The 27084-nt window shown below is 39.8% G+C and overlaps 3 protein-coding genes across 6 annotated transcripts in view; 2 read left to right on the plus strand and 1 right to left on the minus strand.

Moving 5' to 3' along the window:
• Positions 1-1536: 1536 nt before the first annotated feature.
• MIOS (meiosis regulator for oocyte development) lies at positions 1537-12938 on the plus strand. 3 transcript variants are annotated; one of them, XM_063151970.1, is made up of 11 exons: positions 1537-1564; positions 2449-3815; positions 4013-4111; positions 5056-5313; positions 6144-6313; positions 7945-8010; positions 8626-8784; positions 9528-9680; positions 10843-11047; positions 12128-12257; positions 12471-12938. In XM_063151970.1, exons 2-11 carry the CDS (start codon positions 2519-2521, stop codon positions 12565-12567), a joined length of 2634 nt encoding a protein of 877 aa, XP_063008040.1. In that variant the 5' UTR covers positions 1537-1564; positions 2449-2518; the 3' UTR covers positions 12568-12938. The 3 variants fall into 3 exon arrangements, with proteins under 3 accessions (XP_063008040.1, XP_063008032.1, XP_063008021.1); XM_063151962.1 differs by lacking the exon at positions 1537-1564 and adding an exon at positions 1578-1603; XM_063151951.1 differs by lacking the exon at positions 1537-1564 and adding an exon at positions 1636-1738.
• Positions 12939-16305: 3367 nt separating this feature from the next.
• On the minus strand, positions 16306-20260 carry RPA3 (replication protein A3). Its single transcript, XM_063151986.1, has 4 exons — positions 20124-20260; positions 19825-19899; positions 17779-17887; positions 16306-17257 (listed from the first exon to the last, which is right to left on the minus strand). The coding sequence occupies exons 1-4, from the start codon at positions 20220-20222 to the stop codon at positions 17175-17177; spliced, it is 366 nt and encodes a 121-aa protein (XP_063008056.1). The 5' UTR covers positions 20223-20260; the 3' UTR covers positions 16306-17174.
• Positions 20261-20293: 33 nt separating this feature from the next.
• The window catches only part of UMAD1 (UBAP1-MVB12-associated (UMA) domain containing 1), a 78101-nt gene continuing 71310 nt past the window's right edge, over positions 20294-27084 (plus strand). The window contains exons 1-2 of one of the 2 annotated variants that reach the window (XM_063152016.1): positions 20307-20336; positions 23164-23215. The gene's annotated coding sequence lies outside the window, so the exon portion shown is untranslated. Of the gene's footprint in view, positions 20337-23163; positions 23216-27084 lie in introns of both variants that reach the window. The other variant, XM_063152026.1, reaches the window with a different exon arrangement.

The following is a 27084-nucleotide window of genomic DNA, read 5'->3' on the forward strand; positions in this document are numbered from 1 at the left end:
ACAGACATTAACCCAAATGATGTCCAAAGCCACTCCATACACATTTTTAAAGGCACTGAATATATGCAGATTATTGAAAAGATGGATGAACAATGATGTATCATACATTTTCTTTAAAATGTTTTGCTAAGTTATAAAAACATTGGAAAGACCATTAAAATTATATGCTGTAATTAAGAAAATTAAGTAGGAAAATATTTAATAAGGAAGCCAAAGTATATTAATTTCCTTTGTTATATAAAAAAGAATGTAAGAAAACCAACTAAAGTAAGGAGCTAATATCCTGACTCTAACAGAGCTGAACAAAACTTTTAAAATGTGATGTTTAAATATTTCCAGGCCAAATATCACTGTTTCCATATGAAGGAAGTTACTCTGAGAGACTGAAATTGTCGAATTAGTACTTCAGTTTATAACTTTTATTACAGACAATTTTAAAGAGCATTGAAAACAAAAGGAAAAAGGTAACAGTTCACATCTCCAAGGCTTGCAGAAAAACAGATTGTAAAATCCTAGTACATAGAAGTGAGGAAATATGTTTGGTTTTTTTCCCAGGTAATTTATATGTAAGAAAACTTTATCATTGTGTCATCAAATAATGGAAAAAGTCACCCAGAGATGGTACATAGCCCCCAGCCCCTGTGCTTTGGCTGTTTGTAGGCCCCCAGAAAGAGGGGACAGAGTGAGGCTGGATGTGAGGGAGAAACTCTTTGCTGCGCGGGTGGCGAGGCAGTGGCACCGGGTGCCCACAGAAGCTGGGATGTCCCATCCTTGGAAGTGTTCAAGGCCAGGCTGGACGGGGTTCTGAGCACCTGGTACACGGGGAGCTGTCCTTGGCAGGGGCGTTGGAATTGATACCTGAAAACTTCAGCTTTTTTGTATTTCATATATTTGTAATCCTGCAATTCTTTAGTGTATAAATCTAAACTCCATAATAGAGTGTGAGCAGTAAGAAACGTAAAAGTGAGGGGGGCGGGGAGCAAACTTGGGTAATGACTTCATTACCTGAAGCTGTAACTGGGAGATTAACCCCAATATGCAAAGGGATCAAATTTATGAAAGTATGAAAACCTGTGAACTGCGGTCCATTTTTGGGCGCAGCCCCTTGGGGATCTTCGTCTGACTTTAAAGTACCTGCAGACTCTTTAATAAATACAACCGCTTTTTATTCTCGTAATTTTGTCTGGTCTCTGTTTCTAAGTAATCTCAAAAGGCATCATACTGAGATGCTCTTTGTGGGCACAGAACGCTTCAGGCTGGAAGGGGCCGGAGTGGAGGCTCTGGTCCAACCCCCCTGCTCCAGCAGGGCCACCCTGGAGCCCATAGCCAGGAACGAGTCTCGAAGGCTCCCGGCTCTCTTCAGCCCGGGGCCCTGCCCGTTCCCTGCCCGTTCCCTGCCCGCTCCGGCCCAGCCCGCGCTCCCGGAGAGGGGCGGACCGCGGCCGGAAGTGCCCTGGCGGGCGGTGCTTCCGCTTCCCCGGCCGGAAGCCCTGTGCGCTTCCCGTTCCCGTGCGCGGGCGGCGGGGCCGCTGGCGGCGGCCGGGCTGGAGCCTCCGCGGGCTGGGTGAGCGCTGGAACGGACGGACGGACGGACGGACGGACGGTGGGTGGCAGCGTGGCGGTCTCCCGGCTCCGGTCCGCTCTTGCGGCCGCCTCCGCGCTCCGCCTCTCCTGCCGGGAACGGGCGGCGGGCGGAGGCGGGGGTGACCTGCAGGCACACAGGGGCGGCCCAAGCGTGGTAAATAATGCTGATTTTTCATACTTCCCGATCTTGCCTGTCTGTTCCACGGTAATAGCAGAGGTGTGTAGGATCTGTGGGGTCTGTTTGCAGGTAGGCACGTGTGGTGCTGGTAGCTGCCGCAAGTGTAAAGGGAGTTTTGGCAGTAATGTGCCTTTTTGAATGTTGCTGGATCAGATACGAACTGAGACAGGGTAGCATTGGGGCAGGTGGTGGGAGTGGGAAGTGTGCAATAAGATGACAATTTGAATTTAAGTTGAAGTCTTCCAAGACATGAAGCCATTCTAGGCTATGGAGCAGTCTTTAGACAAAACTGCCAGCCTCTAATTTTTGTCACTTAGTGTTTTTTAATTAGGCAGGGACATTCTCTTCTAGATGTTTGAGGGCGTGACTCTTTCCCAGCGGCACACCCACGTGTCCTGGCACAGCGCATCTCAGGTAATGTCTTCTTGCTTAATGCTGGTGTGGAGTTTGTAAACACAGCAAATCCTGTTGTCATCAGTTTGTAGGTGGCCGTGTTGGTTCTGCCTCGGTATGTACATACCAGCAAAAACAACAAGTGTTGTGAGGAGATTGCTTAATGATTTGGCCTGAAATGTGTTATGAGATAAACTCTTGGCTGAAAATAATTTGGTTTTGTTTGTTTAATGATGATTTCCGATAAAGGACTTGGGTTTTGATAACGTTCCTACAAATTATTTTCTCAACAGTTTCCGTATGCATGGATATCACCTGAATCTTCTTAGCAGACCTTAAATTGTGTGTCAGCTTACCCTAGCCATGAGTGGCTCCAAACCTGATATCCTGTGGGCCCCGCACCACGTTGACAGATTTGTTGTGTGCGATTCAGAGCTGAGCCTGTATCACATTGACTCTGCTGTGAGCTCGGAGCCCAAGGCGGGGTCCCTGCGGCTGTCGGAGGAGACTACGGCCACGCTGCTGTCCATAAACTCGGACACTCCCTACATGAAATGTGTGGCTTGGTATCCCAAGTACGATCCCGAGTGTCTCCTTGCTGTTGGACAGGCCAATGGCCGAGTGGTGCTTACCAGCCTCGGGCAAGATCACAACTCCAAATCCAAGGATTTGATAGGCAAGGAGTTTGTTCCCAAGCACGCTCGGCAGTGCAATACCCTGGCCTGGAACCCCCTGGACAGCAACTGGCTTGCTGCTGGGCTGGATAAACATCGGGCTGACTTTTCTGTGCTGATCTGGGACATCAGCAGCAAATATGCCCCAGAGACTGCAGTTGCTACAGAGAAAGTGAGGCTTTCAGCAGGAGATGCAGAGGCAGGCCTGGTAGTTACAAAACCACTGTATGAATTAGGGCAGAATGATGCTTGTCTCTCTCTCTGTTGGCTTCCACGGGATCAGAAACTGCTCTTAGCTGGAATGCATCGAAATTTGGCTATCTTTGATCTTCGGAACACAAGCCAAAAAATATTTGTAAACACCAAGGCTGTCCAAGGAGTGACTGTTGATCCCTATTTCCACGATCGTGTTGCTTCCTTCTATGAAGGTCAGGTTGCCATATGGGATTTAAGAAAGTTTGAAAAGCCTGTTTTGACCCTGACAGAGCAACCAAAACCCTTAACAAAAGTTGCATGGTGTCCAACAAGGACTGGACTGTTAGCTACTTTAACAAGGGATAGTAACATCATTAGACTGTATGACATGCAGCATACTCCCACCCCTATTGGAGATGAAACCGAGCCAACAATAATTGAGAGAAGTGTCCAACCATGTGAAAATTACATTGCTTCATTTGCCTGGCATCCCACAAGCCAGAACCGAATGGTGGTAGTGACTCCCAACAGGACTATGACCGACTTCACTGTTTTTGAAAGAATTTCTCTTGCATGGAGCCCAGTGACATCCTTAATGTGGGCCTGTGGACGACATTTGTATGAGTGTACAGAAGAGGGAAAGGCTAGCTCCTTGGAAAAAGACATAGCAACCAAAATGCGCCTCAGAGCTCTCTCAAGGTATGGTCTTGATACTGAACAAGTTTGGAGAAATCACCTCCTAGCTGGAAATGAAGATCCTCAGCTGAAGTCCCTTTGGTACACTCTGCATTATATCCTTTATTTTATTGTAGTTTTTGTCCTAAGGAAGTAATATACCTTTAGATATAAATCACTTACATAAAATGCATTAAAATCTTTAAATACAATGCAATGTCCTGTAAATGCTTTGAATATGTTAACAGGATGTGACTTAAAATTTTTAAAAACATTTTTTGTGAAAAATTAAGCTTCCTATATATGAAAATACTTATGAAGCAGTATACTGAAGATATGGATCAAAAACTTACAGGAAACAAAGGTCCCTTAGTTTACACTGGCATTAAATCAATTGTGAAGTCATCTTTGGGTAAGAATGTTCTAACTTTGCTATAAGTATTGTTGTAGTATGTTTGCAGAATGATGCACTGATGAGTTTGTCCTTGGCAATTGTTCAAAGAGACTATTCAAAAATACAAAAACAAAGTCTTTCTGTTTGTGTTTTAATAATGTAAGTTAACAGTAATTTCCAGAGTTCAGTGTTCTTGGAAAGTCAGTAATTGTAGAAGCATAGTATCCTCAGAAGTAAATCTTTGAACTGTTTCAAACATTTGAGTTTTGATTATGGCGCTAAAAATTCTTGCTCCCTGCATATTATACTTTTTTGCATAATATTATATTCCCTGCAGAATATTGTATTTTTCAAAGCTCCACATCAGGGTGTGGTTCTAGAAAGGTGACTTTGCTGCTGTCACTGCTGTTGTATTAAGTACATTTGTATGACTATGTTTAAATAAGCTGACCTGTTCTGAAGTGGTGATCAACCCTGGGTCATCACATTCTGCCTCTCATGCTGGCTGAAATCTTTCATAGTGTAATTCAATATTTGAATACTTCTTTCTCTCTTCAATATATGTCTTATTAATAACTATGCTTCTTGGAGCAGAAAATGAGTCTTCATTTTGGGAAAGCTTCTGACACACCTGATGCTGGCTGAGAGCTGGTAGAGCAGGTGCTTGACAATGTATTATCTATTTTCAATTTGAACATACTGAGAGTTCCTGTCAAATGTAACAAGTATAGAAGAAAGAAAAAAGACTGAGAAATACATGTCAAGCTTAGGTGCATAATTTTTAGTAGATCAAAATAATTTTGTGCATGCTGCTCCTTGCATGGAGTTGTAAGCAATGTTAAAGTACTAAAATGCAATACTCAGCTTTTGTACCCTGCTTTATGATTGAAGTCAAAGCCCTGTGTTGTGATTGCAATTTAAACTGTCATTTAAGCATAATTTAACTTACTTCCCATTTGTAGGAACAACAGAGAACCTCAGGCACAGCAGGAGTGGATCTGATAGACAGGCTGATATTATTCAGTATCTGAGTGAGGAGAGATCTTTGGCTTTGCAGCTCTGTGGGTGGATAAAGAAGGGAACAGACTTAGATGTGGAGCCTTTCCTGAATTCATTGGAACAGGAGGGAGACTGGGAGCGAGCTGCTGCTGTAGCACTTTTCAACTTGGACATACGGCGAGCAATACAAATTCTGAATAAAGGGGCTTCCTCAGGAAAAGGTGTGTATTGTGTTTAGCTTTTTATTTTGGCACTATATCACATTAGTAGATTTTTTCTGTTAACACAATTATGGAAGATAGTGTGGAAGAGATGCCTGTTATGTTGTAAAATTGTTACTTAAAACACTGGTATTGGAGCTTGACAAATCCTGCTATTTCACTCCTCAGACTACCATATGCCATACTGTCTATTTAAAATAGGTCACGTGTTTCAGAATTTCCTTCCTCATAAAAGCCCCAGAAAGGCTTATGTTTAGAACTAGTGGGATTCTTTTTGCTTTAATAGAACTGCTGGGGGAAAGAGTGTCTGTCTGTGCTTTCCACAGGGAGGGTTCAGACTGGAGACGTGCTGTTTTCAAATTCAAGAATAAAATTGGACTGTCTAACAGAATGAATATTTAGATTTAATAGTTTTCCTGTTTTTAGTAAACTTCTTCGCTTGAAACTTTTGTATAAAATTGTCATCCTCCAGCTAGGTCTGTTAAACAATGGCTGGATATACAATCCTGTCTTTTCACTTCTTATGGATATGAATTAAGATAATTACAATCTTTTGTGATAGCTATTTCAAAATACCACAAGTAGTGTGATGTTGTTAAAGAGGCTGTCATGCATGTAGATGCTAACTTACCTGAGCAAAGGCATTTAAAGCAGAAGCTACTATACATGGTAGTGTATGCACATTAATTTAGGTAGTGTTAATTCTACTGCATTTTATGTTGCATCCTGACAACACATTGTGTTTCAAATGGATGTTTCATTTACAGTTTTAACTGGAGCTTTTTAAAATTCTTAACTTGAATAATATTCTTTCACTTTTCATAAATCAGGTGATTTGAACCTTAATGTTGTAGCAATGGCTCTGTCAGGCTACACAGATGAGAAGAACTCACTTTGGAGAGAAATGTGCAGTACTCTGAGACTGCAGTTGAACAATCCCTACTTGTGTGCTATGTTTGCTTTCCTGACGAGTGAGTCTGGTTCATATGATGGTGTTTTGGTGAGTAAATTCCTGCGTGAGGTTAAAATTTCTTTATGCAATAGGAGCCTGGAGATACATGCACTTATGTAGGGGGAGTCCTCTGTACTCCAAGAATTAATCAAATTTAAACCTATTCTTTTATCCTGGTGCTGGCAAATAGCATATCTATCTGCAGAAGAGACATCTCATGTTAGTGAATGTTATGTTAAAGAAGTCGTGCATGAATGGCCAAAATATAGATTATAGTTAACACATTTTTAGAGGAATTTTATATTTAGCATGGAGTTATTGAACCTCTAGAAATACAATATCAAAGTAATGCAAGGAGTGGGAAGAAACAGAAGCAATTAATAGTGGAATTGCAAAAAGCAGACTAAGTGCAGGAGAGTTTGCAGAACTTTCATCAAGCTACATTTGCAATGAAGTGTATTTTATTTTCCCTTGCTTACTTGTCAAGATAATTTCACTTTGTTGAAGGAGTAAATAGAGTAGTTCCAGGGCTTCTGAAAGTGCTACAGACATGCCATTTAAAGGGCAAACTAAACATGAGATACTTTGAGCCTTTGGAGGAGTTAATGTATTTGATTCCTGGTTAGAGAACAGTAGAAATACCTGATTCAGTAGGAATTATTTAGCCTAGGAGAGAAACTGTTGTGGTGCAGCAGAGTAATTGACCCAAAGCTGTTGAAAGTGAAGTTGTCATAATTTATTGCTCTTAGGGTAATGAAAAATAAAAATGGCTAGAATCCCAGAGGGGAGAAACCTGAATTTCTTTTTTTTTTTCTTTCTTTCTGTCTGTCTTTGAGAGAGAGTATTGTTGTTCTCTGGGTTTTGGGAAGTACTTTTATAGATTTTTTTATTATGAACTGGCAGCTCATATGTGATAAGGTACTGTTTGTTTGGGTTTAATTTTAGTTTTCCTTCAGTGAGACCTGTTGATGTCTGCATGAAAGATTTTGCCAAGCACATCTTGTTTTGGCAGTGTCAGTCACAATTTCTAATCTGAGAATATCAGAGGGAAAAATATGGGCATAGCTAAGTGCAAAAATTGATACAGAGAAGTATTTTTTTCTGTGGTGTCACATCTAGTAAAATGAATAAAAAGCAGAAGTACTGATACACTGCTGTACCTCAAGTGTTAATATACTTCTGGGAAATTAATTCTGGGTGTTTAGTTTTTGTTTGCTTAGGGTGTTTTGTTTGCTTTGTTAACTTTTGTTTGCAATTTAAGGAAGGAATGAGTGGTTAGGCTAGTTATTATGTAAATACAGTAAGCGAAACTTGGTTTGTTTTTCTTCTGCCTGTGACTTGGTGGGACACCTGGCTATACATGCTGGAAGCACTAAGTCCTCTATAGGACTTGCAAAGTTTTTTTTTGTAGAGTTTCATAAACCATGTAGGATGTGTTGTACCAGACTTTCCGGGTAGATTGTTCCCATACCCGCAGTCTTCCTCTGATACCTGTATCTGAGTACAAACAAGTAAGCTGATATTTAGAGTTAGCCTTCTCCACATGCCACATTTTCTTTGTACACAATCAATTTCATTGTATTAGTTAGACAGTAGTGCAACTGTTCTGATTTTTACAATGTGTTGGAAAAATGGAAACATGTATCTGATGTCAGTAATTCCCATTTTTCTCTCTGAAGTATGAAAATAATGTAGCTGTACGAGACAGAGTGGCATTTGCTTGCAAGTTCCTCAGTGATGCTCAGGTAAGTTTGTGGTTGCACATTTAAAGAAACTTTTAAACTGGGCTTTATTCAGTGGCAGAAGAAACTCTGGGGTAGAGGGGTGACCAGTGGAAATAATGAGTCATGAGTGATTTGTTTTTTCTTATCACAGTAGTATATAACGTATGGTATTAATCTGGTTTTGAGTTTGTACTTCCAGCTTAATTTTAGATTCTGCTTTTGGTTGGTTGATTTGGGGGTTTTATTGGTTTTGTGGTTTTGGAGGTTTTGTGAGTTTTCATTACATGGTAGTTCAGATGCAGTTGCATAAACTGTACACCTGTTTTACTGGAGAGTATTTCTATGTCTTCAGTATTTATTTCCAGATGTTAATGTTCTCTCAAATTATGGTTTGTTTTTGCAGCAGCAATGTTCTATTTTAAATTCACCAAAGTATTCTAAGAATACATAAGTTCTCTCCTTGCATTTTCTATCAGGAAGCCTAAAGTTTGTTTATAAACACTTTATTTCATGCAGTTTCATATGATATAGTAATTTAACTTCTTCTGCATAACATCCAGCAAGCAATGCATTCTGTTAGCTGCAGATGCTGTTTTTACATGTATTTATGTATTTCTTCATATATTTTTTTTACAGCTCAATAGGTTTATTGAAAAGCTGACAAATGAAATGAAAGAGGCTGGGAATTTGGAGGGAATACTGTTAACAGGGCTGACAAAAGATGGAGTTGACTTGATGGAAAGTTATGTTGATAGAACTGGAGATGTCCAGACAGCAAGCTATTGCATGCTACAGGTTAGTGTTTCATTCCAAAATAAATTTTATGGAGGAAAACTAAATGTAGTTTCTTTATCTTGTGAACTAACAAGTATTTTCTGTATTAAATTGGGACAATTGGTTGTTTGGTTATTTTTGTGGAGTCATCTGAAAAATTCAGTGCTAACTGGTAAGTATGTGTCTTCACACTCTCTGGTTGAGGTAGCTTGAGGAGGTAGTAGGGAAAAGAGGCAAAAGAAAATCGTAATCCTTTTCACAGCTGAACTGGGAATACCCATTTATCTGCTTATTGCTGATGTGTTTCCTGACATTTTCAGGAATTTTTTTTTTTTTGCTTTCAGGATTTTGATAGAGAACAAAAATGAGGTTTTTTGTTTTCTTGTAGGCTTTGAGGTTTTTTTTTTTAATAATGGATTTACCTTGGCCCTTACACAGTAGCAGCTATTGCCAGTGGTGTATTTAACTGCATATGCAATCATGACAAATTGTGAAACATGGCAGAACTTTCAAATCCTTCATCTCACAGACAGGAGTTCTTAGGAGGATGTGACAACACAATTATTTTCAACCAGGGAGAAACTGAAGAAAATATTTATCAAACTCACATTACAATTTCACAGAAACTTCATATTTTTTGGGATAAATGACACTGTATTATTTCTTATATCTTGTAATACACTTTGTAAAGGCTTTTGAAAAAGTGAGTAATATATATTGTGTGCCTTTAATGTGTCTCTGACATTTTTTCCTGCCTACTTTAGGGTTCTCCATCAGATGTACTTAAGGATGAAAGGGTTCAGTACTGGATTGAGAACTACAGGAATCTTTTAGATGCCTGGAGGTTTTGGCATAAACGTGCAGAATTTGATATTCATAGGAGTAAGCTGGATCCCAGCTCAAAGCCTTTAGCCCAGGTAAATATAAATCCTAAATGAAATAAGACCAGTCCAGAAAGGAACGTGACATGGTACTTGTGTAAAAAAACCTTGCTACTCATATCTTGGTTTTCATGAGGATTTATGTGCAAAAGAAAGACTTCAGCTTAGCCTGCCCTAAAAAAAAGGAGGTGTCACTTTTTTTTCAAATAACAGGTCTTTCAGAAACTGTAACCTATCCAACACTTTTCTTCTGGGGAAACTGGAAACTCAGATTTTTTTTTTCTCACATGCTGAAAAATGAAGTCAGAGATATATCACCCAGCTGAATTTAGTGTCAGGGTGAGACTGATCCTGAAACCATGGAACTAGTGCAAATTGCTTTTGTTTTAATTGAAAAAACTTTAAAGCTGTTTTGAAGCCCTTCAACCTGAAACTGAAGTGAACAGCAGCTACTTTTGTTATCAGTTCTGAACGTACACTGACCTAAAAACTAGCGCCCTGCCCAAGTGCTATCTTCTTAACATCTGGTGGCAGTTTCAGCCAACATGGTCTTACCATGGCACCTTTTACTCTCTCATGTCTGCTAAGTATGTTCATTATGAGCTTTAGGGCTTGAGAGTTTCTAGTTTTGAATTAATTTATCAGTCATAGCTGTTGAAGCAGAGTTGTTCCAAGTGGGAGGGAGTTGACTTTACTGCTCCTTCCTTATGTTGTTTAAGATAAATAGCCCTAAAGAATTTGAAATATGTGCTCCTTGGTATCAAGTCACAACTTGTGACACAAGGGATGTAGATAAATAATATTAGGAGAATCCTTATGTTGGGGGTTGTAGTGTGAGTCATCTGACTATAAGAGAGACCAAACTTTATATAGTAAGTAGAATAAACCTAATTTCTTCTATTACTGAAGATACAGCTTTTATTATAATACCTTAAATAATATCTTTTAAAGTTTTAGCAATTGTGTATGTTTTTATGTGCTTTTGAAGCTGGTGAGCATCATTAAGGCCTACTTCTCAGGGCTGTGTGCTTCATCTATAAGCCAAGATGTTAAGAACTCCTTCACAAGTAGGCTTGGCTTTCCAGAGCACTCTCTAGAATATCTGGTAAATAAATGTTAATTACCTTGAATGATTCACTCACAGGTATAGCAAAAGTGGAACCAAACCAAAAAATTAATGGGCATCTGTTCTCTTTAGGTGTTTGTGAGTTGCAATTTCTGTGGGAAATCAATCTCTTACAGCTGCTCAGCTATTCCTCACCAGGGGCGCGGTTTTAGCCAGTATGGAGTCAGCGGTTCCCCCACCAAGTCCAAAGTTACGAGCTGTCCTGGTTGCCGCAAGCCCCTTCCCCGCTGTGCACTTTGCCTGATAAATATGGGAACACCAGTTTCCAGCTGTCCAGGTATGACACAGAGGGTTTTAGTTATTCAGCTACAGCACTAGTTGGAGGCCAAATTAGCAGTTCCTATTGAAAGATCTTCTGTTGCACTTCTTTTTTCTATTTGTGCTTATACTGTAAATATTCATACTCATCATTTTGAAGGGAGAAGGACCATAATTGAGAACTTGCTTACATCCCATCTGATTTTGGGATGAAACCTTTGTTTCAATTCTTAATGGTCACACAGTATGCATAGTTGCTTGATTCTCACAGTTTCCATGAGACTGTCAGTCAAATTCCATGGTTAGGCAGATGTAAAGATCCAAGTATTGTGAGGATCAGTATTGTGAGCTTTACCACTGAAAGAAATGGGGAGCGTGTTTTCTTGAGATCAATTGCAGGCATGCAACACAAATCATTGAATGTCAAGTAATTAATTTTTAGCTGGAAGAGGAAGAGAGTTGTGGTGTACTTTCTGTTATTAAGTATGAAAGAAAGCATGGGTCATGCTGTCAGAACTAAGAGGTATTATGACTGGAATTGTTTGCTTGTAAATGCCTTTGGCTCAGCATTATATAATGTCTAAATTAAAAGGATTTTTACCATATTTCTAAGTCAATCTTATTACAGAGCCATGAGCAGCTGTACAGTTGTCGTTTTTATTTACCTTTCTCATTCTTTCACTGATCTTTGTTATGACTTCTATACTGAACTTTTTCCAACTCATAACTTAGATTTTGTTGATTTTTTTCTAAAGCAGAAGATTTAATGTGCAGCAGAACAGGCCATGGATAATTAAATGGATTATAAATCAATCAATAAGACATAAATCACCATTGAACGAGATTCTGTCTGTAAAACTTGTTTAATAGGCTAGTTTAGCATATCTAAAAGATAAGATAAGCAACAGTTTAGCAGTCTAATTCTTTTTTGGCACTCCTCCAGTTCTTAATATTTTTTACTTCTATTTTAAAATCACAATGCTTTTTCACATTATGTTCCTTATTTCAAAATAATTTTAATGGTGTTTCTGGGACTGAAATGTAAATGAAGTGTAATGATTTACACCATATTTGTGGGGGTGGGTTTGTCTCTGGACAGGAGGATCCAAGTCAGATGAAAAAGTGGATCTTAGCAAAGACAAGAAGTTAGCCCAGTTCAACAACTGGTTTACTTGGTGTCACAACTGTAGGCATGGTGGACATGCTGGACATATGCTGAGCTGGTTCAGGTAAGTCAGTGTTAAAATTTTGTTATTTCATGTGTGTGTTCTGCACTGAGTAGAACATGTCTCCTTCCCTGTATCTATCATTACAAAGTTTAAATAACAGAACTGAACTGTGATACTGAGTTTTTCTGAGATGCTATACCTCTGCACATGGTTAAATGTATAATTGCAAAATTATTTTACCTGTTTTTTCTTTTTTTGACTGTTGCTATTTAGGGACCATACTGAGTGCCCAGTTTCTGCCTGCTCTTGTAAGTGTATGCAGCTGGATACAACAGGGAATCTCGTTCCAGCAGAGACTGTCCAGGCATAAATACTGTTAGAAAATGTGTGGCTCTCTGATGGATGTCCATCATAGTCCAAGCAGATATTTTAGACAAAGGTAATTTGTGACTTACTGTGAAAAAATAAATTGCTATCAAAGTAGTAAAATGACGTGTGTATGACTGTGCTTGGTAGAAACAGATATTCCTGAGGTGAACCTATAGGTACAGTGCATGGCCCTTATTCAGAGGACTGAAGAAAAGCACTCCTAGAATTGTGGACTCTTTGAATTTGCTAAAATGCAAAGAAGACCTTTATTTAAAAAGTTTTCATGATAATGCTGATTGGCCCAAAGCTGAGTTTATATGCTGTGAAAGCAGACCTTCAAAATAAACACTTGAAAAGAAGATGGCAAAGTTATGCTATGGATTCCTCTGTTCATTGTTTGATCACTGTCTTGTATGCAAATGTTTGTTTGTTTCCTTGTAAGTTTATTTAAACTGCCACTGCTAACTGCCTTCTAAACATTTTTATTTTAAAGAAAAATTCTTTTCTTTCTGTTCCCAGGTTTTGTTGATACTAAAGCAATGTCTTTACAATTCAAGTTCTTACTTAACTAGGCTACATATCTAGCTGATGCAGATTTTAATGCTGAAGAATTTGGGGGTTTTCTCTCCTAGTGATGACTGTATCTTAGAGAAGAGTTCCCTGTGATGTCATGTGACTGTTTCAGTGCAGAGTGCAGGTAAACTATAGGAGGTTGTATCTGATAAATTTTTAACTTAGTACTGTGAAGATCTGAAATCTCAAGGACTGGAGACTTGTAAATATGTAAGTTTTAAACTACGTGAAGTTTTGACTGCAAAGATATTTGAAGACTTTGAGATAATCGGCATTTCCCTGTACTTCTGAAATATATTGGGAAGTGTGGAATCAACCTGTATAAATCCTGCTTCTGGTCACTAGGGGACACCCATCTGCTCCCAGTTTTGAGTAATTGATCAGAGTACTTCTAGATGTGTTACCAGGTGGAATTAAGATTATTTATTAACTTGAGAGAACATCAATGATATTTTGATAATACTGTGCTAGGAGCAAATTGGTATTGTTGTCCTTGACTTTGTAGGCAACGTTCACACAAATTAGGGAAAAAAACCAAACCTGTTTTAAGGTATGTGATAATAACATCAGTTTACTTGGTGTGTGTTTATTTACAGTATATGAGTTACTCAACACTTGTGTGCTATGAAATATGAAATGGAATGCTAGCAATAAACTGGTACTGTTTGCCAGGACTGTGAAAATTGGTGTTTCAAAGAGAATATATTGTAATATACCACTAGTTCTATGTGCTCTAGTGTAGTTTCAAGAAGATAAAATGTGGAAATGTACAAGATGTACATGTACTGTGGATGTACAAGATTACATTCAGGACTTTGGGTTATATTTTCTGAGTTAGCATTAATGTTGTAACACATCTGCTGCATTTATTTTGATCTAAAATTGGCAAAGATAATTTTTAAAGTTAAAAATCTAAGAGGTACTTGATATTTCTAGGCATGGGAGAGCAGTTCCTTTTTTTTTCTCTTTAGAATATTTATTTCTCATTCCAGTATTTTTGCACACTTCACATTGCTGTTGAAAAGCTCTTCAAAATGTTCTCCATTTATAAATGTAAACTGGGGCTTACTGTATGATACCCTATTTATATAAATACGGGCAATAAAGGTTTTGGTTTATGTAAATGAGGATTGGTAAGTGTCAAGAGTTTGCTTTTTATTCTTATGTAGTAACATTTAGTAAATTTCTCTGGTAATTTCCATGTTGAGGTGAATGCAACTACCAACATAGTGTCTCATTTTCTCATGTAAAGAAAATTAATCTGTAACATTTTCACCTCGATTATAACTATGTGTTTCAAGTTCTATCACTAAGTTAAATTATATGCTCACTCTAATACTCATATCTTTGCAGTGTTTTGGATTATGAATGTGTATATTCTGGCACTATGGGTTTTGGTTGTTGAAATTAATAATCAGGCTTTCAGGTCAGTAGTTACATGATTTGCAAAATTTACAAAGCTAAAGTTCTATGTTTTTTAATTACCAGATTCTTTTTTCCTTGTTTTGTTTTTAAATTAATAGATCTGTCACTTTAGGGATGATTTCTTGTTTTCTAACAAAAATATAGCTACACCCATTTTATTAGCTGCAGTTATTTTTTTGTTTACTGTTGCCTGGTAAATCTCAGCTCAACTCTGCTGAAGGTGTCCTTGCATGCTAAAATGTTGTGATCCTGTGGCTCATGCTGATGACATTCCATTGTTGTAATTTTGATAGATGTTCCAGCCTTGCAGCCCTTCCTTGATTAAGTACAAGCACTTTATTGTCACACAGGCTGCTTGCTCATGAGCACCACATGAACTGTGAATGTGTCCATGCCCAAACCAGGACAGCAGAGCAGGCAAGCAGGGTCAGCCAAGAGCCCAGCAAAGAGGTACCAAGTCTCAGAAATAAGTAATGAATGTAGTGGCAGTCGTCCTCCTCCAAATAGCATGAACTTCTAGAAGTCTGCTCCAGTTACAGCATTTGCTTCCTATGCCCCTTCTCCTCTGCCAGGTTCCCACTATGCACCAGCCTCTTCTCCTCCCAAAGAAGCCACCAGCTCCTCTTCATGCCTTCCATTACTGGCATTGGTGACATCCCTGTCTGGTGTTTCTGATTCCAGTTGCCCTGGTGCCTCCCCTTTGGTCAGTGCCCCAGGAAGCCCCTAGTTCCCATTTTTGTTATCTATGAGGGCTGGCAGTTTCTCACCTTTCATTGTGTATGGTGCCTGGGGCCCTGCTAACCATCAAGCCTAGCTGGCATGGTTGTGTCTTTCCCTTGGTATTTAAAGTAGCTGGCAGTTTTCATAATGGCAATGTAGGAAATTATGCTGATAAATGCATACATGACCTGAGCACTAGTCTAGTACCAAGAATGTTTTACAGCTCCTTGCATTGCTGTGTGATTTGTACAGCCATGAAGCCAGGGTAGGCCATTTATTCACACAGACTGATGGTCTATAGAGAAGCAGACCAATGAAAAGTGTGTAAGGGAAACCTTTAGTTGTGTCCAGCTTGCCCTGCCACCTTTCACTACTGCAGAACAAGGAGAGTCTTGACTGACAAAGGGAAACCAGCATTTCCCACTTGGTGTGTTCACCCTTTCCCTCACCAGACCTCACAGCCCAGGCTAAAGTGAGGTCTCTGAAGTGCTAAAGCCATCTAGTGGCAGGCTGCTCCCCTGGGCATGGGTGCTCTGGGTAACTGTACATAACATTTTACAGAGTATATGTACACAAATTACTAATTTTCTAAAGCAGAATAGAACAAAATAGTTTTAAATGCTAGGAAAACATGCATGCAGTTATTAAGAATGAGATTTGATTCTACTGAACACTTAAGAGTGATGATAGGGCATGGCATTGTGCCACATGGACCTTGTGTTGTTTGCTGTAGGAGACTGATTCCTACTTCAGAAAACTTCCTTCCCAGTCAGAGTAACTGTGTATCTGTAACAGAGTATCCATCTTCTAGGTGGGGAGGGAGAAAAAATAGATCCTCTGTTAACTTGTTCATCCCTCCAGTTTGTAGCGAGTTCAAAGTGTCAGTTTTTGAAACATATTCCTTGACTAGAAAAAGAGATGTCTATAAATAATCACAAAGCTATCAGTCTTATTAAGGCAGTAAATCTAACTACTAATCCTGAAACCTGTTTGTATAAAAGTTCAAAGAATATGGCTACAGTTTAATTAAAATACTTTGAAATACTTTATTAATTCGCAGAAAATATTTCCAAAGTTCAATTTTACTTTAAATGTGTTACCTCAAGTGATGCAAAAATTTTGCCAAGAGTTGTAAATAGCCTGGACAGTAAGAAAATTGGGGACTGTTGGAAGTTCCTATGGTTAGTCACCATGACAAACTGGCTGAATCCTGGTACTGCTGCTGTCACTCCAAGCAAGAATGAAGGCTGTGATGGGACTTCAACTGTGCTTGAAATTCCCAATCCTAATTCAACATCTCCCAAGTGTTAGCATCATACAAAGACAAGAACCTTGTACTCCACTTTGTTAAATTCAGCTGTGTCAGACCAAATACAACAGGAGTTGCCACATATCACTGAAAATAGTACTCTAACATTTAATGCTGACACAAATGGCTAAATGCAGTGCATCTTTTATTGGTGAAGATACCATTTCCAAGATGCAAAATACCTCTTCCATACAATAAATTTATATCAAAGCAAATTAAATCAAAAATCTTTATCAAAATTTTCCATACAAGTTTCCTGTAATGTATCCTAGAACCTCTACCAACTAGAAAAGGATGCTTACAAAATTTCAGTTTCTGACAAGTCTAATCTTGCAAGAGAATGCTCCTCATAGATGCAAAAGGGTTAAATATATACAGTGAGTGAGACATTCACGTTTGTTTTCTTTGCTGAATAAATAAATTTTCAAAGAAAATACTCTTCATAGGCAACACTTTTAGCACATGTAACAGTGTCTTTTCAGTATATCTGTTGAAAATAAATGCAACTGTTACCATGCTGTCAGGCAAGAAACCACAGTACTGTAGTCCCCTCTGAAGCTCTAAATACATGTTAATAAAAATCAAGTGTTCCTCCCAGTACCAAATGGGTAGTATTCAGGGAAATCATGAATAATTTTTAGTGCTTCATTGTAGAGTTCCAGATCTGAAAAAGGGCAAAGAAAATGGTTATAATGCTGCATAAGTTCAATTCCCCACAAGTCACTGACAACATTCAAGCGCTGCTTATTTTAAAGCAGTACTGTTGAGAGACCCCAGTCTCCCTCAAGCTCCTGTTTTCCCATGGCAGGAACACTCATTGCTCCTTTTCTGGAGGGTCCCTTGTTGGCTTGTTTTCTGGAGGGTTACTTTTAGGCCTGCTAGCTGCACAACCACACAAGGTGTAGGGCAAGGTGAGAACCACGTGGTCAGGAGCGGGAGAACAGTGAGGCCACAGCAATGATCTAGGCTGGCTCCAGCATTGGGTCACTTCCTACAGTTTAACTGTAAACCACTGTATTTGGTACAGAACTTCTCTCATGACACTTTTCTACACCCTGTACTTTATCTGGCAGCTTGAAGAAAGACCTTGTCTGTTAAAAAAAGGTAACTAGGTTTTCCCTTCTTATTTACTGAAGACAAGTTCAGAACTCAAATGAATATGCCATAATGTATATTCGTACTTACCAAATGAACTTTTATCTTCTCTGAACTGGACATATGATGCACACATGATGGTTGCCTGATTTGTTACTCTTCCCACCACTTCAATAACTCCTGAAATCTCCTCATCCAGCTAGAAAACATACCAAAGATGAAATTAGTAACACTAAATAGCTGCTGTCTTTACTGCACAGATAAGGAACTCTCCACAGCTGATGGTTTGTTCATGACAGATTCTGTTCCATGTCAAACAATACAGTACTACTGGACAGCCTGGTCACCCTCCCCCCAAAAAACCCACAAAAACCTTGATCCACTTAGAGATTTACAGGTTTTGTAATAGCCAATTCAATACCACAAAAAAAAATTACTAAGACACATCAGAGGAAAGATCCTGGTTCATAAGTATATAAAACTGTGTCATTTCATCACTGAACAGAGACTAATCTAGGACACAGAGAGAGAACAATTCTAATTTTAATGCATTCAAACCTGTGTCAATTACAGAACTCTTACAGAGCTAAGGAGGTGTCACACATTCCAGTGAGCAGTTCCAGTGTTCCACATTCAGAAGGCATATCTGGAAATAATTTCTTAAGTAATCTGTCAGTAAGTGTTCAGAATACAAAGATACTGTCACTAATAAGCCTTTGGTGGAACAAAGGAAAAAAAGGCTAAAAATTATATCTTACACCAAAATAATACAGCTTGCATGTTTTCTTTATTTTTTAAGATACAAATTTTAACAGTGCAGTACCATTTTGGTAATGCTCTTCCAATATCTAAGTCTTGTTTTTTACTTTCTAGTAAGTCTTCTGGAATAATTCCCTCCCCACAATTTTGGGGTCCTCTGTTGAAAGAGGGAACTAGACATGCACAAAGAGTGAAATATATTGAAAGGGAAAAAAGTTAGCAAGCATTTTGATTAGCAAATCTATTAAGTTTCCCCACTGACACTGGGTGAACTGGAGAGATGAAACCTTGTTTTTTTGCACACACCAGTTTCTCCCAAGGCAGTGGGGCACAGACAGAAGTGCCCAGCACTACAGCTTTGCATCTTTGCATTTACAGAGTTCAACCACTTACGCCGTTAGAGAAAATATTACAGAATTGGTCAGATGCTAACATCTGAATTTTTAACAACCCAAGGCAGGAAATGTTTTCACAAACTCAAGAAAAAGCTAAGAGACATTTTGTTGCAGTTTGGTGTCAGCATTTTTCACATTTATAAGACAAAACTCTGCCAGATTAAACTGCATTTTTCATCAACAGTGACAGACTCTTGTCTTGAAAGACTGAGAGAGTACAATATACAATTGTTTCCCATGGAAATGGCAAGGTTTCTCAGCATTTAACAACTCTTTCAGAGAAAAAGATGTAAATATACACATGCACTGAGTTAAGCTAGAGCATTTGCCATCACAATTAAAATAATTTTTTAACTACAAGATTTCTTGGTGGAAAAAACATACTTAGAAGAGAAGGTCGAATTATTATTATTATTTCAGTGGTAGGTGATAACAAAAGAGGCAGTAATTTTGTTCAGTAGTTTTAATTATATCTTATACCCATTGCATTCATTGCTTGGGGTTTTGTTTAAGAAAGAATGATTCAAGCTAACTATGGAATTTACTGAAATGCTATGACCAAAGAGCTCTAAGAGGATGAAACAATGTTAAGTCAGAAAAACTCTTTAATAAAAACACCATGTTCTTATAGAAGCTATAAGAAAATGAGAGGAAAGACTGAAATTAAAATAAAGCTAATAAACGTAGTGGAATGTATTACACGGTGAACAACTAATAGAGTAAGGTGAAATAGCCAGACAGGGATGTGTCTGACAAAGAATGAGTTCTCTCTTAGCACCAGCTGAAAATTGATCAAGACTAAGGCAGCTCATGGGTAAGAAGGCTGACTACAAGTTAGCTGAAAGATGCAAGAAAGAGAGGCAATGAAATACAGGTGGAAAAACTCAAAACATGGAAGGCATGTACGGGTTTCAGAAGAGACAAAACCTCCGGAATCCACAAGAGGCGGCATCAAGTATTTCCAAAGCACTCCTTAACTTACAGGCTCGCTCAGCTCCACAGTCGTGTGCTTTCCGAGTCCATCCGTAAGCACGACGAGCTTTCCGCTAGAATGAATCTACAAAAGAACATTTGATTCTAGAAAAAAGGCCTGTGCGCTCCAGAGGCGGCCGGGAGCGCCACAGCCTTGGCCGCCTCAGCCGCTTCTCTCCCGCGGAGCCGCGTCCGCCTCCCGCCCGCTCCCAGGCCGCCTGTGGCCGCCGGGCTGCCCCCGGGACGGCGCCAGCCCCTCCCCGCAGAGCCCCGGGGCAGCCCCGTCCCCGCTCCCGGCGCCCCGCGCACCTTCTCGACGCGCCCCACGAAGCAGACGGGCTGCCCGATGTGCTGCGCCAGCTGCCCCGTGGCGATGCGCGGCCGCGGCACCTCGTGGATGTCGCCCATCGCCGGCGCCGCTTCCCGCCTTCTGCAGAGGGAGGGACGCGGCCCCGGGAACGCGGCGGCCGGGGCGGGACTTCCCTTCCGCCCGAGGCGACCCGGAAGCGGAGGCGGAGGCCGGTGAGAGCGGCGGCGGCGGCAGCGGGAGGGAGGGTGATGGAGGGGCGGCTGGCGGTGCTGCCGCGGCGGGGAGGGCGGCGGGGCCGCGCCCCGGGGAGGCCGGGGGAGCCGGCCGCCAGCTTCCAGCCCTGTCCTGTCATTGAATCCTTGGAAATCGCCCCGTACTTCCCCTCCCCGGCGTTTTCCCTCTCCCTTCAGGTACCGGTTCCGCTCAGGTGTAGATTGGCAGCGTGCCCTGGCAGCCGAGAGGGCAGGAGGCGGCCTGGGGTGCATCAAACACGGTGCAGACAGAGGAGCCTGTCCCGCTGTAGTCAGCGCTGGTGTGGCCTCACCTGGAATATTGTGTAGTTCTGTGCTCTGCAGAGGAGCGAATCAAGCTGGTGAAGGCAGTGGCAGTGAGAATCAGCTAAGGACTTCGGGTTTGCCTGGTTTGGAGAAAAGGAGGCTGAGAATTATTCTCATCATTCTGCGGCTTCCTGAGGAGGGGAAGCAAAAACACGAGATGCTGATCTCTTCTCCCTGGTATCCAGTGGATATCCCAGGGCTGCACCAGAAGAAGTTTACGTTGAACATTAGGAAGCATTTATCTTCTGAGAGGGTAGTCAAACTGAAACTGGCTTTCTAGAGAGGTGGTCCATGCCCCAAGCTTGTCAGTGTTTAAGAGGCATTTGGAAAATGCTCTTAACAATGTGCTTTTTTTTTTTCTTTTTTTTTTTTTTTTCTTCATCCTCCCTGAAGTGGCCAGGCAGTTGGACCACATGATCACTGTAGATTCTTTCCAACTGAGCTATTCTATTAATTTCATTTTATTTCATCACTGAAATTGAGCTGATGCTCAATCCCCAAGTTTAGAATGACAGATGGATGTAGGACAGATATAGCATCTGGACATGACACTTGCATGCATCTTATCTTTTTCCATGTGTTTTCCCAATTGATCCCTGGCATGGATAGGTTCCTCCCAATTGCTTTTGTGGCAAAGGTGACTCACATATCCCAATCTGCATTTGACGTGGTGTTGCCAGCAGGTGGAGGGAGGTGCTGCTTCCCCTCTGCTGTGCACCAGTGAGGCACCAGAGTGCTGGGTGCAAGGGCTCATGTGGACACACTGGTGATGAGAGGCCAGAGAAGGGTCACAGCAATGATTGAGACTGGACCATCTTAAATATGACAAAAGACTGAGAGAGCTGCAAATGTTTACCCTAGAGAGGAGAAGGCTCAGAAGGCTCTTATTCATTAATATAAATACCTCAAGGAAGGGTGCACAGAGGACAGTCAGGCTTTATTCAGTTGTGCCCAGTGAAAGGAACAGGGGCAAAAGGTGCAAACTGAAACAGGAACATCAGGGAGCGCTTTTGTCACCATGAGAGTGACCAAGCTCTGATACCGGTTGCCCAGAGAGGTTGTGGGGTCCCCATCCTTGGAGGTACTCAAAAGCCACCTGGATATGGTCCTGAACAGCCAGGTCTAAGATGGTTCTCCTTAAGTAGGGGGTTGGACAAGGTGGCCTCTGAAGGTCCCTTCCAAGTGCACTCATTCTGTGGCTGTGATGTCCTTTTCTTTTCCAAGACTGGTGTTTCAGGAAGTACTTGGGAAAATCTAACTCTGCTCTGGCTTAAAAGGGCAATCACGAAACTGCCTGTGTGCTGACTGTCTCTTGTAACCAGGCACGGCCCGTTCAGCTTGCTAACCAGTACCAAGTGGTTTGGTTAGGTGGCTGGGGTAGTGTTGTTATATGGCAGTGGCTTGTGTCAGCTTGCCAAGGAAACAAGCTGTGCAGAGCCAGCATGTGATCTGGGAGTGCTCTGGACTTAAATCTTATATGAGATTTAGCTGCTTGCTGTCCCCTCAGTGTCACTGTGACATTCACCTATTCAGTATTTCATTTGCAAGAAAATATCCTCACCTCCCTAGCATATCTTCAGATTTTTGAAAGGAGAGATCTCATCACTGGAGCTGTTGGAGCGAGGTGCAGCAGGCTGCTGCACAGTGGCCCTTCTAGGGCTGAAGAGTTTGAAGGGTCAGCATCAAGAAAAAACATGTACAAGTTCTTACAAATGTGTGTCTGTATCACACTTAGCAGCTGTTGAAGGTTTGCATTCAAAAGAAAATTGTTTGAAGGGAAAACAGTGGGCTTCAGCCTGTCGAGTATTGTGTTTCACTAACACCTAGCTTTTTCTTTTTGCATTTCCTGTCTTCAGGGTTTTGAATGTTTACATCAGTTTAAGTGCTGTTATTTCACTCCTGGCTTTGTTTTTGTCACCTGTGCCTTTATTGTCTGACTTGGATGTGGCTGATTTTTTATGATTCAGCCTCTTCAAGTGTTTTTATATTACGGTAATTTGGGTTATATAGCTCTTGTATTTCTGCTTTCCTTAAATTTTATAAAAACATTAAAAAGAAATACAAACACTTTATGTAATACAGAAAAAAAATCTTTGTTAATGTTTCATTATACATAAATCCCTTTTTTAAAAAGAATGGGTTTCTTGTGGTACTTTCGATTCTTCTGCTTTCAAGAAATATGAACTAAAGAACCATGACTAATGTTAATGCCAGAGCAAAAAATTATATGGTTTTTTTTTTCCTTCTTCATGTAGTAACTTAGACTAGGCCAAAAGCTTTTAAACTATTCTTTTGGTGTCACAGAGAATATTTTCAACACACATATTCTTGACTCTTAAATTGGTTGTTTTCATGATAAGAAGGATTGCACAGGGCTGTAAACATCTTGCTCTTTTTCTGATTGCTGCTTTATTGGTGAATCACAGCAGATGGTAGTATGGAAGTGAGAATTGCTCTGATGCTCTGTTTTCTTTTTCCATAGATTGTCTATCTTAAGCTGCTAGATGTGAAATTATTCCAGTTCTTTCTTTAAGGTCAGTTTTGTGTTTTCTTCTGTCCTCATTTCATCATTTATGTAATTACTGGCAGTGTCACTGCAATTCTGCTTTGCTGTATTACTGGACATTGTCTCTTCATCTTAGTCTGCATCTTTGGTGTTTTTAACATTAAATTATGATTCTTCTCTGGTTTTGTGAACATTCAGAAAAGGCTGAAAATCAATAGTATATATACTAAGATCTTTGTTGTATAGAAAAACTTTATTGGATTTAACATATTGGTTAGGCTCAAAGGTCGCCTATAGTTCTTGTTAAAGGGGACTAACAAAATGCAGGAGGAATAAATTAACCCCTTTGTGCAGCTCTGTAACTCATCTTTGTCCAGTGCCTTGTATGTTCTCAGGGCCTCATAGAAACACAAAATATTTTTTGCAGCCTCACAGAATTGCTGTAGCTCAGAGCTTATTATTTGCTAATGACTGAAGCTGTGCCAAAAGCATTATTCTTAACTATCAGCGATTGTGTTCACTTTTTTTGTAAGAGAGAAACATGAGGAGAAAGGGAATTGCATATTCCTACCAAGGGAGATTTTTATCTTTAGGCAGTGAATTCAATTTCAGGTCTCCTATAGAAATAAAATTAATCCCATCTGGAAGGGAAAAGTGCTGTGCTGTATAGCAGAAATGACTGCAGGAATGTGGTACTATCTCTGAATGGTGGGTGTATTTTCTGTGATTTTGTGCTGACAGCTTTTAAAAAAAACCCCCACAACTAAGTGGGTTTTTTTTTCTCAGGTTTGTGTGACTGTGCATCCAGGTCTCCAAACTTCCAGTTTAATTTTTACTCTGAAATGAAACTTGTATGAAACTGGTTGTTCTGAGCTTTCATTACTTGAAACCTCATCTTATCTAAAAGTAGTAAAACTGCAGCCTGATTCTGCAAGAGCTTAAACTGTGTCCTTATCTTCAAGAGCACGAGTGTTTCCATTCAGCTCTGTGTTTCTTTGTTGGATAGGGGCTTTGTTCTGTTTTTAACATGTGATTCAAGAAATTTAGTGGTTGCATTTCCCGTTGCTGGGGAGATTTATGTTTACTTTTGAAGTAGCACAGTTGATAAGATTCTTAAAAGAGCATCACAAATGCATTGCCTGTCTACAGTCTTTCCCTTAACCATGCTGTACTGTCTATAGCTCTGGTTTTTATTTCTGTGCCAGCTCTATTTTTTGTTTTTGTGCCACCCCTCTATTTTTTTAATTAATTCTTTGTTTTTTAGTTTATACTTAATGGTGTGTTGAACAAAGCTACCGAAAAGCTGAAAGTAATAGTTGGTGAGCTCTTCCTTCAACAAGAAAATATTCAAGCACAACTTTTGTTTCTAAGAGGCTCCTAGAGAAGGAAACATGTTAGTCTTTTTAATATGTGGTTTTTATACTGCCTCCCCACATTCACAGGCACAAAATACAGCAGGTTCTGTTTTCCTAGTGCTGGACTGGTGATTTTAACAGCGTAAGGATTGAGGCCCGAGCTTTGGATGTACTTTCGTTCATTTTGCTTGGTTTTCTGCCTCAGACAAACCGATATGTGGGTTTTGATTGTAATTTTGTTTAGTTTGGGTTTTTTGTTTTCTGTTAGAGAAATACTGCTGGCAGTGGAATTAAGCTGCTTCAGAAACAGAAAATTCCAAAATGAAGATCAGCACTTATGTATGTAGATAAGATGAATCCTTTGGGTTAAAAAAAAAAAAAAAAAGGATAGTGTCAATGACAGTAAAAAATCTAGTATGTGAAAGTGCTTGTAACCTTAATTTGGCTAGATCAAATTGTCCTGATTGCTAATTTACTCTGAATTTAAATGCCTATTATCTTTTAAGCAGTGACGTTTAGGTATGTTAAGTATGGAGGATTTAAAAGACTAAAAGTGCATGGTTCCCTACACAAGCCTTTTGTGCCATGTATATACTGATTAAGATGCTTTTCTTTGTGCTAGAAAGAAGGGAAGGGGGACATTAAGTGATAGAGCTGAAAACTGTACAATAATGCAGATCTCAAAAGAGAAAAAAATGTGATTGGAGCAACTGCAGCTCTGGCACCTCAAGTGACTAACTGGAATCTGAGCCTTTACCAAAGCTATCTGTAAGATTTTGCACATCAAGTTGATTTTGCTTCTTGTTGTGGCACACTTAGGATGAAGGTAAAATTGCATTTTAAACTGTTCCACAAATGCCTCTCCTTCATACATCATTGGAGCAGAAACCTGACTCTGAAGCATTACAGCACAGGTTTTTACCACTTGAGCTATGGGACTGACAACCCTAATTGGTAGCAGGAGAAGACTTATTCCCTCAGGGCTGAAAAAGGAATATGCTGCTGGCGCCATGTGTTGAGCCTGGGTGTGGGGGGAGGTAAGGAATAAATGAGATAATTAGGAGTTTCTACTGTGTAATCTCCATGGAACTGGAAATATCACTATTTCTCTTGCTAAGGTAGGAAAACAAGTGAGAAGGAATAAAGTGCTGTAAAATAACATTTTTTAAAAATAACTGCATTCCTGGGATTGGATCACAGAATAGTTTGTTCTGTTTTTGTGCACATTAATGTAGTTTATTTGGTGGCCAGAAGTTGCTCTGTGTCAGCATAAGCAAGCAGGCCAGGCTGTGGGCTATTCAGTCTTCAAGTCTCAGGTATCAGGCCACAGTTTGAATAGTTGCTGCTTTTGCCATGATCTATTTATACACTGTTCCAGGCCAGTGCTTACACTTCACACAGGACTTTCTGGAGTGTACAATCACTTGTAACAGCAAGATTTTAGGTAGTTTATATGAATAGTCAGTACTTAGTCACCAAGGGTCCCTGGCCAGGGCAAAAAACGTCTTGTTTATGGTATCATGAATATTTGGGTGGGGAATGAAGAACTCCAGCAAGTAGTTAATCCAGGATTCTTATCTTTCTTTTTTCTTTTTTTTCTTTTAATCTGCACATTTCACAGTAGCACTCTTCACTTTTTCCCACATTCTAAAGATTCTTCTTTGTTAAATTCAGTGTGAAATAATGTTACTGAAACTTGACTCTGTATTCCTCTTTAATTCTTTACCCTGGAGTCCTTTCCTCTGTTGGAGATGTATATTTGATGTTGCTATTGATTTGTCAGTCCCTTCTCTGTAACATGTTGATGTCTGCAAAATACACCAGAATTCTGCTCCTCAAACTCTGCTTCAAAGTTGAAATTACATTATTCTACCTTTCCCAATTTTATGTGGGTATTTTAGTAGAGAAGGTCTTTGCATGCCTTTATTTAAGCCTTCCTCTTTGTGTTCAGCACATAATGTGTTTCAGCCAGACCACAGGCTGCTCCATGGATTGGTGTTGTCCAGGGGTCCAAGTTCAGCCTTTGAGGGACCCTCATGGGTCCCTTCATGGGTTTTTAGTATTTTTGTCCTAATTAAGCTACTCATAATTGCTTCTATGTAATCTTCCAGTCCTGAGAGAGGGGATACTGAGCATTTTCTTCTGCAGTCCATGGTTTTATCCCAATTGTTTCCTTGTTTTGTTCTAGCAGCGGAGCTGCCTTGGAAGATTCTTTTAATCAAATATTGTTGCAAAAAATTGCTACAAATGATTTTGCTGCTTTTTCTTTTAAGGAAATCATTGGTAACTGTTAATCAAACATACTCAACTGTTAGACTGTCTTTAAGATTGTGAACTGGGAAACTGAAAACAGTTACTGCCCTCTTTGAAGAGAAAGCTTGTCTAATCACAATACAAAGTAGCAGAAAAATATGAATACATATTTCATATTTTTGATATAAAATATAAATGCTGAAAGGAGCTTCCATCTTTCATTTTCATTGAGAAAAAGTTTAAGTTTTGTTAGTTTGTTGTTTGATTTTTTTTTTTGATGATTCCTCTC

This window comes from Melospiza melodia, chromosome 1 (assembly GCF_035770615.1).
Source record: "Melospiza melodia melodia isolate bMelMel2 chromosome 1, bMelMel2.pri, whole genome shotgun sequence".
Taxonomy (NCBI): domain Eukaryota; kingdom Metazoa; phylum Chordata; class Aves; order Passeriformes; family Passerellidae; genus Melospiza; species Melospiza melodia.

What these genes read in the sequence shown, in the direction of transcription:
- MIOS (XM_063151970.1), top strand. Translation starts at nt 2,519, where the DNA reads ATGAGTGGCTCCAAACCTGATATCCTGTGGGCCCCGCACCACGTTGAC. An exon ending in ACCAGTTTCCAGCTGTCCAG is followed by an intron (nt 11,048 to 12,127) that starts GTATGACACAGA and finishes GTCTCTGGACAG; the next exon opens with GAGGATCCAAGTCAGATGAA. An exon ending in CATATGCTGAGCTGGTTCAG is followed by an intron (nt 12,258 to 12,470) that starts GTAAGTCAGTGT and finishes GTTGCTATTTAG; the next exon opens with GGACCATACTGAGTGCCCAG.
- RPA3 (XM_063151986.1), bottom strand. Translation starts at nt 20,222, where the DNA reads ATGGGCGACATCCACGAGGTGCCGCGGCCGCGCATCGCCACGGGGCAG. An exon ending in TCGTGGGGCGCGTCGAGAAG is followed by an intron (nt 19,900 to 20,123) that starts GTGCGCGGGGCG and finishes GTTCTTTTGTAG; the next exon opens with ATTCATTCTAGCGGAAAGCT. An exon ending in CTGTGGAGCTGAGCGAGCCT is followed by an intron (nt 17,888 to 19,824) that starts GTAAGTTAAGGA and finishes TATGTTTTCTAG; the next exon opens with CTGGATGAGGAGATTTCAGG.